The sequence below is a fragment of the Homarus americanus genome, unplaced genomic scaffold, assembly GCF_018991925.1.
Source record: "Homarus americanus isolate GMGI-L3 unplaced genomic scaffold, GMGI_Hamer_2.0 scaffold16033, whole genome shotgun sequence".
Lineage (NCBI taxonomy): Eukaryota > Metazoa > Arthropoda > Malacostraca > Decapoda > Nephropidae > Homarus > Homarus americanus.
Genome location: NW_024752685.1, coordinates 75,201 through 87,430, shown reverse-complemented (window position 1 = coordinate 87,430; position 12,230 = coordinate 75,201). Strand labels below are relative to the sequence as shown.

General features: G+C 39.9%; 1 protein-coding gene across 1 annotated transcript in view; it reads right to left on the bottom strand.

Moving 5' to 3' along the window:
* Positions 1 to 133: 133 nt before the first annotated feature.
* Positions 134 to 12,230, bottom strand: part of LOC121855168 — a gene marked incomplete at its 3' end in the record, with an annotated part of 37,000 nt that continues 24,903 nt past the window's right edge. The window contains exon 3 of the mRNA XM_042350036.1: positions 134 to 325. Within this exon, the coding sequence (XP_042205970.1) occupies positions 134 to 325 (192 nt within the window). The remainder of the gene's footprint in view (positions 326 to 12,230) is intronic.

The following is a 12,230-nucleotide window of genomic DNA, read 5'->3' as shown; positions in this document are numbered from 1 at the left end:
GCTAATAGAGCTCAAAAGCTACTTTTTAAATGGAAATTTGGGGGGGCCGTCTTATGCACCCCGACGCCTTATAGGCTGAGATATACGGTAATGTTTCAAAAAAATTCTTTAAATGAAAAACCAATATTCATACCTTAATAGATTTTTTCTCATTGACAAAACTTCTAATTGAGCCGCTAGCCTCTTGTGCTCCTCCACAGTATGGATATCTTGCTGGTCTTCTTGTGATGAAGTGAATGCTGTGGGGAGTCCAGATAAGAAGGCCTCCGTCTCCCCCAGTTGATGGCCTGTTAACACCTCTCCCTTCGACATAAGTTCTTCATACCTGGTAGTGGTACAGTACAGTAAAACAAAGATTTATTCTAAAGTGCCAGCATGAAATTATGGCATTTACTCACATATCTCTAGAGACAACTGACAAAGCACAAACTAATATTTGGCTTTAATTTTTAATCATGACTCTATAAAGACAACTGGCAAAACTCAAAATAATATTGCACTAAAATATATTTCCTTTGACCTAGTATATTTTTTAAGAAGTGGCTAATGTTACAGTGTTGGAACACTGCTATCTGGGAGCAACCAGTTATGTTATGTTATGTTCCAAGTTGTTTACGTTTTTAAGTAATAATATTATCCTCTGCAATATGAAGTGATTAATCTTATGACATCCGAATGTCATGGCAATAAAGTAACACAGAAATTACTGATAGCAATGGATCTTTTTTTCTCTAGTGCCAAGTCATTTAGTCTGATATCATAACACTATCCACTGGCAATTCTCTACATAAAGTCCATTACAGGAATACAGTGTTATCTCCATCAGCCGGAACAATTGATGCAGAGCATTTCCAGGTAACGAGGCAACTCTCTCAAAGACAGGAAAAAATCCCTCATCCCCAGAATTTTCCGGGTAACAGAAAATTTTTCTCAAAAGTTCTAGAAATTGTCCATTACAATATCTCTCGAACCCGAAAAAATAGCCCTCATTCACGGAATTTTCCAGGTACGATACTGCAAGAATTTTCTCGGAATTTACAGAAAATGCGCCTGTCTTTCATCTATCAATCCCGGAAAAAACTCCCCCAGCCCAGGAATTTTCCGGAAAATGCACTCCTCGGAAAATCATTCCCAAAGCTGTAATTTTCCGGAAAATTACGGCTTTGGGAACAATTTTCCGAAAAAAAATTCAATTCCGGCTATCGGAGAGTTCTGGGTTTGAGGGATTACGGCTAACAGAGATATCACACCTCACTATTTGCAACTCCGCTTATCCGCAATTGCTATTTTAACTCCCTATTCGATAGTCTCAAAGTGTATTAAAATGGTTGCCACTCTTGTGTAACGAGGATGGCCGGCCCTAGGGCCACCAAGGCGTGAATTTGATAAGGTGTAGAAGCTGTCGCCACCACAACAACCACACAGTAAGTCAGTGGTACTCATTGCGCGGCTCGCAACGACTTAATGTGCAGCTCTCGAAAAAAAAAATTACTTATACAGTGGTCCCTCGGTTAACGGACACAATTCGTACCAGAAGGTCGTTTTTTAACCGAAAATTTTGTTAACCAAAACCATTGTTTCAATGGGATTTGGGGTAATTGGTTCCAGCTCACCGAAAATTATATACAAAGTAAAAATAAATGCAGTAAAGTACACTTACTTTGAGGTGTGTATGTAGAAGGCTCCTGGTTGATGATGAGGATGGGAATTAGAAGTGGAGGTGGAAGAGAAGGGAGAAGAGAAGGAAATGGGGGTGGAAGAGAAATCACCCCATGCTTCATGCCGTCATTTCACCCATAAAATTTTAAGTTCACTAGGTGTAATTCAAGATTATTTTCTTTAAATCAACACAGCACTGCACTATATATTGTCAACAAGTAAAATAAATTTCAGGATGACCAATAATTGTACTGTAAAAATGTAAAAATAGTTTATGTTCAAGAGAGTCACAAGCAAGATGTTACCTCCACTGACCAGAGGTACAAACTGACGCCTTGCTGGGTGAATCAAGTGACTGATTGGCGCACCAAAAATTAATTTTCCTGTACTGCAATTATGTTAAATATGTGTTAAAATGACTAAAAATTCAATATAAAACTTGGAAAATTATTGAATAGAACAACCTTCTTGATATTTACTCAAATGGGAATAAATTTAAGCCCTAGAACCGATTACTGTATTGGCGGACTAATATTCCAGCTGGTGAGCAAGCAAAAACATGTTGACATGATTTCCTAAAAATTTTGTTAACCAAATTTTTGTTCGTTAACCGAATTTAATATTCTTATGGAACGTAATTCGTTAACTGAGGCGTTCGTTAACCGAGGGATCACTGTACAGTAATATCTCCGTTAGCCGGAATCCCTCAAACCCGGAAGTCTCCAATAGCCGGAAATGAAATTAGCTTGGGAAAGCATTCCAAAAGCCTGAATTAAAAAAAAATTCCGGCTTTGGGAAAACATTTTCTGAGGTCGAAAATCGAGAGCATACTGTATTCTACAAATGTCTTGAATAAAGACGAAAGCTCAAGTATTTTGGGGAGGGACCAGACCTGACTCAATGTCAGGTGGAGGAAGGGTGGGGAATTAGTGGTCTCATATTACAGTGGTCTCTCGGTTAACGAACACAATTCGTTCCACAGAGTCGTTCGTTAACCGAGGGACCACTGTATTATCAATATGTTAACTAAATTTCAGAATGACCAATAATTTTAATGTAAAAATGCAAAAATATTCAAGAGATCAACAAACTCGATGTTCACTCCACTGTAAACAAAGTTAAACTGAGAAGCGTTGGTGGGCGATTTGATCAGCTGCAGGTCACACAAAAACTGTTCCCTGTACTGTATATATTATCAATATGTTAACTAAATTTCAGAATGACCAATAATTTTAATATAAAAAATGCAAAAACATTTAAGAGCACAACTTTCTTGATATTTACTCCACTGGAAACGAATGTAAACATAGACCAATTACTGTATTGGCGGACTAGCCGATCAGCTGATGCGCACAACAAAGCATGTTTCTTGTAAGGCTGTCATTAATCGAAGTTTGTTTTTTAATGGAACTGAAAATCCTTATGGGAGCTAATTCGTTAACAGAAATTTCATTAATTGAACCTTTCGTTAATCGAGCAACTACTGTACAGTAGAGTGGGTCGATTTTACCTTTTTTTTTTATATCCATATTCTAATAGAGACCAAAAGTGGCTCATGCATGAGAAAATAGCCTCTGCAAAATCTGCCCGCGGCAGAGCGATGAAAATCATATTTTAGTAGTCAAAAACGTATTTTTCTTATAATTTTTTAAATATTTCAATATGCATCAAAATTATTCCTAATAACTATAAAGTTGATGAAAAAGACCTCATATGATCGTATTTCCAAGCGCGTTGTCCTACATTAATATCTTTTGCCCCCGTCAACATCAAATGTTGTGAAATTAGGTAATTTATATACTCCATATTTTCAGATCGGCTCTTTGTCTTAAATAATGCATTTATATATTTCCCATAGCATTTTTATCATTGCTTAGGCATGAAATAACACCCGCAAAATTTTATGACTACCGTATATCACGGCCTATAAGGCGGCGGGGTGCATAAGACGCCCCCCCCAAATTTCCATTTAAAAAGTAGCTTTTGAGCTCTATTTGCTGTATAAGACCAGTACCCCAAATGTGACACTTACCCACTGACTCAGTAGTCCTTTACCAACCATCCTTGATTTTTTAAAATAAGGCCAATTCACTTCAAGTAATGTCATCAAATTATACCCGCTGGTGTAGTGTAAACACTAGTGACGTCACTGAAGCGTGGTGGGAGTGTTCCCTCGTCTCGGTGGTGTGACTATTTATACAACATGTGGTTCAACAGCAACCACCGTATTCTAATTGTGGTGTTTCATTAGGATTTGAGTGAAAAAGGTTACCAGTATGTACTTACTACATACATTTATTACACATATATATATATATATATATATATATATATATATATATATATATATATATATATATATATATATATATATATATATATATATATATATATATATATATATATATATATATATATATATATACTGAATATACTATGTACAAAAAATGAATGTTCAATGAATTATTTATGGTGCATTAGGGTACTGGTCACTTCAAATGGGCTATAAATAGCTTGTTATCTCCCCTCCATCTCACCCTGAGCCAGACGGAAGGGTCTTGGTAAATAACATGTTTGCTTATTTTCCATTTACTTTAAATAGATTTACCGAATTATTTGTTTTATTTATTTATTTATAATATACTGTAATATATTAAACACACTGTAATTATTTTCTTTAATTTATAAACTGTTTTGCGACAAAGGAATGTTCTCCAGTAGTGTTTCATTAGGATTTGAGTGAAAAAATATTACGTACTTACACAATTGTTCCTCTTACTTTGACAACACAACATACATACAGTATATTATTTCTCAGTTTTGATCTTTTTTTTTAATTTTTGTATTTATTTATAGTTAGTTACTTAAAATAAGGCCAATTCACTTCAAGTAATGGCATCAAATATTACCAGCTGGAGTAGTGTAAACACTAGTGACATCACTTGAGCGTCTGTAATTAACCGTCGATAGTTTCAAGAATTAATGCACTTTTCCTTTCTTGTCTCCTCACTGGCAAATGGGGGGGGGCGTGGGGAGGGGTGTGTGATGATAGCTGTGTTTATTACAGGGGTATAAATCTCTTTTACGGTATGTTAGACAGGTTTATAATACATTTTTATTATTTTAATATACCGGTAATCTTAATTTGAATCCAGCTTGCCAAACGTAAGTTTCAGTATAAAATAATTAGTGGTAAGACCTTGTGAGTGGCTTACGATGTTTCCATCACCACTCTTGACACACTAAACCACAATATTTAAGAGGTAAGAATTTTAAACTTGGTGGTTTAGACGACCCCCTAACTTTGGGCAGATTTTTTTAATGTTCAAATTTCGTCTTATAGGCCGTGATATACGGTAGGGTAATATCTTCTAGCTGTCCCCGTGAAAAGTCTGAAATGTGGATTATAATTACGTTAATGCGTTGTTATAAGTCCGACAAGTATAAAGTACAGCTCCTCGCTTGCTAATTTTATAAAATTAGCAACCCAGAACTCACCACGAGACGTTGGCTCCACGTCGAGTTCCACCCTATCCAGCCCAACCACCCTTCCTTTGGCTGCATGTTGATTTACATGTGGTAATCTTTCTTAGAATCAAATCGTGAAATTTTTGTTCGGGAGTGAAGACGGGAGCGGATGAATCGGTCCCTCTCTTCTATTCCACTTACGCTGGCAGAGACTTATGTTACTAATTTGATGAGTCTCTCAACCACTTGAGTGTGACAAGGGAATAGTGGGATGAGGCCATCAGGCTGGTCTCCCGTCTCAACAAACTCTTTTATTCGGACATCAGGTATTGTTTTTGTAACAGGGGGTTCGGTCACTTTGGCCGTTTGCTAGTTGCTCATTTCGTAATAGTTTTGACTATCGTAGATCATCTCGGGCACGGCGAAGGCTTGAATTTCCCCCGCTGATGATTGTTTTGATCGTGCTTTTAATATTCTTCTCCATCCCAATTCTCTTATGCGGCGTTCATCGTCATGTAGCATGGAGATCAAAATATTTTCTAGGTGAACAAAGAAAGAATTTCCACTGAGGGCTTTGTTGGCGATTGTCTTAGATCTTTGAGGCGTGGTCTGAGAGAGACACATCATTTTGAACAAATGTTTTGCACCTTCAGTGAAACTGGAGTTTTTCTTTATCTTGAACCAAATTGGTGAGTAAACTGTCATAATGAATCGCACAATTTCGTTGAAGGTGCTGGAGGGTTCACTGGTTGAAACATAGAGGCACAGAAATCTATTTGCTGTTGTCAGCCACCAGGAATGTGCCATCTTACCAGGATTTCGAGCCGCGAGAGCTGAAGAGCAGCTACCGCTCGACACTGTTCTGTAGATGCCTAACAAATATTTTTGGTCAGTGCTCAACTCGGCATCATCCATGTCAATGTCGGGAGATGGAATGGCATCGAATTCTGTAATAATAAGTTTTTCGCATTCATTCAGTTGGTTTCCAACTGGTCCAGTAAAGCCCATTGGCCCAGTTGTTTTGCCATCCAAGTCCTGAATGAGGACAACGCGCTTGGAAATACTATCATATGAGGTCTTTTTCATCGACTTTATAGGTATTAGGAATAATTTTGATGCATATTGAAATATTTTAAAAATTATAAAAAAAATACGTTTTTGACTACTAAAATATGATTTTCATCGCTCTGCCACGGGCAGAAGATGATTACTGTACCTATTAAGCTAAGATTTTGCAGAGGCTATTTTCTCATGCATGCGCCACTTTTGGTATCTATTAGAATATGGAAATCGAAAAGAAGGTAAAATCGACCCACCCTACTGTACAGTAGGGAGTGACAGTTTGGCAAAAGTTTTCAAAATCTAATTGCTTGGGTTGGATTATTTGTCTATCGGCCACGCTAATTCCGAATATGTTTGAGTTTTTTACATCATTGCATTAGAAGGTTTGTGGATACTTTTGGGTTTGGCATGAAAAATGCGAAAAAACTGTAAATAATAAAGGGACTGGCAATGTGGCACAACCTGTTAAAATCAAGTTATTGAATTGGATTATTCGACTACTGTGTACACTGGTTCATAATATGCTATTGTTTTACAACTCAATGCGCTACAAATTATGCCGATATTTTTGCTGCAAGTCACCACATACGTATATTTCGAAAACCAGGGCCCAATATTACCAACGGCGTGGATAGATTCCGTGGAATGAATTCAGGACATTCCCGCTCATGGAACATTACCAAACTCCGTATATGTGCCAATGGCAGGCCAATGGCAATATTTACAGAGTTTGTTGAGGCTCCCTGGACGGGAATGCCCTGAATTTATTCCACGGAATCTATTCACGCCGTTGGTAATATTCGTCCCAGGACTGATCAACGAATTCAGCCCAAGTAGCTTGACTTGGACAGTTAAGGACAAAATCTCAGTCCGTACTTTTGAATAAAATATTGTTCAATAGGTGGTGATATTGAAGTGCTGAAAGTTGTTTTTTCTGTGTTGTTTTGCAGTTAGTTCAAAGGGCCGCCACCAAGATGGGTCGTCCTAAGATTAGCAACACTCAGCTGCGCCAGGGTAACGATAAGGTGTTCGGGGTTCGGATGCCTCTGCCATCTAACAAGTTGCCTCTGAACAAGGAAGTTGGAAGTGCCCTGGCTTATGAAGCAGAAAACGAGAGGTTAAGGAGAAGAACAAATGCTTTTGATTATATGGATGCCACCAACAAGGTGACTGAGAAGGTACTGGATGTGTATAGGAAGGCCACTGTCCCCACTATCTCTGAAATCAGGGTGAAAATGAGAGTCCACGACCTGTGGAGGATGCGGAGGGAGACGATGATGATGAAGGGAAATGGACAGAAACAGAAAAGGAAGAAAACGAAGAACGGGAAGCTGAAGATGAGGTTCGAGGATATAGCTGAGAAGTTGTTTGATGTGGCAGACGACAGCAAAGTGCACGAATGAGAGAAAAGCTTCCTGGCAGCCCAGAGGAAACCGGGAAGGGAGGGCTGCATTGATGGCGTTGACAAAATTGTGACTGCCAAGCTGAAAGAAGAGAGGGAGAAGGAAGCGAAGAGGGCAAAGAAAAGGGCTGAGGAAGAGAGGAAAACTGAGAAGATGAAGTCAAAGAGTAAGGAGGAGATGGAGAGGATGTCGTGTAAAGTGTCGGCAGTGGATGACAGTGCTCAGGAAGAAGATAGTGATTATAAGGATGTCAATGACAATGAGTTCAAGGCTATGGTCGACAGGAGAGCAAGATCAGAGAAAAGGAAAAGGGAGAAAGAAGCCGAGGACAGGATCGGAGAAACTGCTGACAGGTTCAAGGTATCCAATGATGCAGTGGCTCACATCGCAAACACCATCAGAGCTGCAGACAACATCATAACTGAAGGGGACAAGTCTAAAGTGACTAACTGGAAGAAAGTGGAGAGAGTCAGGAAGAGGTCACGAGAACAGAAAAAAGAAAAGTTCAGGGGATTCAAGGTCAGAGGTCTCATGGTAGATGAGAGGATCAATGAGAACAAGATAGTGACTGGTGTAGGTGAGAAGAACCACAAGAGATTCGCCATGGAAAAGAGGGAAGACTGTGCAGTGATCGGCTTCCCTGGTGAGGAGTTCCTTGGTCACCTGGTCCCGGTGGGGGGAAAGGGGGTAGACCTGGCCACCAGCCTGCTGGCCTTCCTGGAGGAGCGCGGTATTGACACCACCGACCTCCTGGTTGTCCTTAGCGACGGTTGCAACAAACTGAGTGGCTATAATCACGGTTTCATCGCCGAGTTTGAAAGGCTGTTGGGACGGCCTCTCCTCCACATCCACTGCCTGATCCACAGTCTGGAGAAGCTCTTCGGCCATCTATTCAACCATTACGCTGGCCCAACCACTGGTCCCGCCTCCTGGAGTGGTGAGGAGGCTCGGAAGCTGACCGGCAACGTGTGGGACCTTCCGGTGGTTGAATTCGAGGCCGTCACCAACACCTACCTCAGGTCTCTCCTGGATGCCATCCCCTCCGTCGTCTGGGAGGAGTTCAGCTGGGACACCCGGTATCTGTTGGAGATGGCCAAGACGGTGGAGTCCGGCCACATTGAGGAGAGATGGGCCAGGGCACGGGCCGGAGCCATGACCAACGCCAGATGGCAAAACACGGAGAGCAGGGAGCTGAGGGCCTACATGAGCACCACCTCCCCCAGCGAGTCACAGAGACGGATGACCTCCTTCATCATCCTTATCTGCGTGCCCTCCTTCCTGGAGATCAGGCAGAGGAATCTGCTACTGGAGGGCCCACGCCACCTCCTCGCCATCATCAACCGGGTGAGGACGTACTGCACCCTGGAGGAAGTGGAGCTGCTTACTCCATACCTCCAGTTCAACGGCTACTTCGGCCAGCACGAGGTGGTGCTGGTCTCACTGCTGGCCTCCATGGACAAGAGTGAGAGGGAGTTGGCCCTAAACATCATCAAGCAGCTGAGGAAGAAGGAAAAAAGGCACAAGAGAAAGACAGTGAGGAAAGTGAGGAACCCTCAACTGAATCTGGCAGCCACCAAGCTGTCAGAGTTGGTTGATCTGCAGAAGGCCAGCTCCTCCCCTCCCATCCTGTTCCAGCACAGTGACCAGGAACTGGAGCAATTTCTGGAGGAACCGTACAGTGAGCCAGGTCTGCCCTGCACCACCACCGCAGTGGAAAGAGGAGTGAAGCTCACCACGGAGGCGGCAGACGTGGCCAGCTCTGCCTGGCAGCAGGACCAGGTCACCTGGAACAAGCTGGAGGCCAGGAAGAGAAACAAGCGGAGGGCTAAGAAAGAGGACTACCAGTGCTAGACTGTGGGGACACTGGGACTGAGGGGACACTGTGGGGACAGCCAATGTTAGTGTGCCAACTGTGCTAGTGTGCTGCTGATAAATTGAAGCATACATGCCAATAATAAAGAATGTCTACCATTATTCTTGTTTTTTTTTATGTCGAACCGAAAAGTATCCACAAACCTTCTAATGCACTGATGTTAAAGATTCAAACATATTCGGAACCAGCGTGGCCGATAGACAAATAATCCAACCCAAGCCACTTGATTTTGAAAACTTTTGCCAAACTGTCACTCCCTACTGTACAGTGTGCTATAGTGACCCCTGTAGTAAGCTGGTCTACTGAAAGCTCACACGAACGCATCTGAGTAAACAACTTTCTGATACAGCTTATCCTTTTATTTTCAAGTCATATTACTAATTACATACAGTATTGTATTTTTCTCTATAACTGAAGATGTGGTGTAGATTAATATAACCTTTCCTTTTATATTTTAAATTTCTTTCTATTCTTATTTTTTCGCCCCCCAGGCCCCGTTGTGGGTCGTTCAACCTGTGCCCGGGTGGGCTAACTCCCGTAAAAAAAAAAATAAAAAAAAAATAAAAAAAAACACTGGGCCAATCATATGAGAGCATAATACTGAATCAATAAATAAATAAACTTGATGAATTTGGCAACACCAGATCAGCCCCAGCTTGCTTACATATACTCATGTGTTTTAGTTCTCAGTAGGCCTATAGCAAATCTGATTAGACCACTGTACAGTATTCAGTAAGTGTTGTTCATTTCATCAGATTTTTTTTATTTAATCTTCCTTTTTTTTCTTTTCTTTTTTTTACCAGATCATCTCAGAGTCCGAAAAAAGTGAATTCCGATTTATGGAGGTTTTGCTGTAACTCGGCATGGATGTGGTCTCGGAATGTATTTTAGTATTATTTAGGAATTTGTTTTTATTTTTATTTATTTTTTTATTTATGGGGATTAGCCCACCCGGGCACAGGCCACTGACCCACATCGGGGCCTGGGAGGCAATAATAATAAAAATAATAATAATAATAATAATAATAATAATAATAATAATAATAATAATAATAATAATAATAATAATAATAATAATTCATCGTAAATAAAATTCATAATAAAAATAATTTTTAAAATAAAATAATAATGATATTAATAATAATAAAACTATTATTATAATAATAATAATAATAATAATAATAATAATAATAATAATAATAATAATAAAGAACCATAAAGAAATACAAAAAAAAAATAATAAAAAGTGAGAAACAATATAAGTATGTTCTGTTTGTAATGATAAGAGAAACAATCGAGACCCTGCAATTGTGTGTAAATGAGGCAGAAAGTCAGATGAGCAACCTGGGACTTGGTCACAATTTTTTTTATGCCATATGGCAGCAGAGTCCACCATTAGACTACATTATGCTTCCAATTTCTTACCAGGCAGTAGTACCTCCCTGTTTGGGAGCTACCTACTACCTATGGAAATGCCGATATATAAAATTATCTGGTAAAATCTTAGCATATCTGGCCACCTGCATCACATACCATACCTCTGTGTCACCTACCATGCCTCTGAGTCACCTACCATGCCTGTGTGTCACCTACCAAGCCTCTGTGTCACCTACCATACCTCTGTGTCACCTATCATACCTCTGCATCACCTACCATGCCTCTGTGCCACCTACCATGCCTCTGTGTCACCTACCATGCCTCAGTGTCACCTACCATACCTCTGTGTCACTTACCATACCTCTGTGTCACCTACCATGCCTCTGCGTCACCTACCATATCTCTGTGTCACCTACCATGCCTGTGTCACCTACCAAGCCTCAATGTGTCACCTACCATACCTCCGTGTCACCTACTATACCTCCGTGTCACCTACCATACCTCCGTGTCACCTACCACGCATCAGTGTCACCTACTATGATGCTTCATTCTTCGCCTGCAGTACTGGTAAGTGTTACTTTTTACATTTAGTAATTACATGTACATTTATATTGATCACTAATTTTTTATTGTTGTATTTTTGTAGGAGGGGGGAAGTGCCTCGATAAGTCGGAATTTGGGATAACTCGGCAAGGCCAGAGCCCCATATGTGCTGAGTTATCGAGGGTTTACTTACTTTTATGTAAGTAACAAAGTCCAGTACGTTTTACACTCTGCAATTACCATTTCTTCTACAAGAATTTTAACTGGGAATAACTTATTAATACACTGTACAGTATAAATACAGTGGTCCCTCGGTTAACGAAATTTCGGTTAACGAATTACCTTCCATAAGAATCTTCAATTCAGTTAACGAACAAAAATTTTATTAACGAAATCCTTAAGAGCAACACGTTTTGTTGTGAGCATCAGCTGATCAGCTGATGGGCTAGTCTGTCAATTCAATCATCTGTTCTATGTTTACATTCGTTTCCAGTGGAGTAAATATCAATAAAGTTGCGCTCTTTAATATTTTTGCATTTTTTATATTAAAATTATTAGTCATTTTAACATTTATTTAGCATATTGATAATATATGCAGTAGAGGGAACTAGTTTTTTGTGCGCCCATCAGCAGCTTGACTCAGCCACCAGGCGTCAGTTGGGTTTTGAAAACAGTGTAGTGAACATTCATTTTGTTGGTGTCTTGAATATTTTTGCATTTTTCAGTGAAATTATTGGTCAATCTGAAATTTAGTTAACATATTGATAATATATAGCACAGTGCAGTGTTGATTTAAAGAAAATAATCTTGAATTACACCTAGTGAACTTAAAATTTTATTGGTGA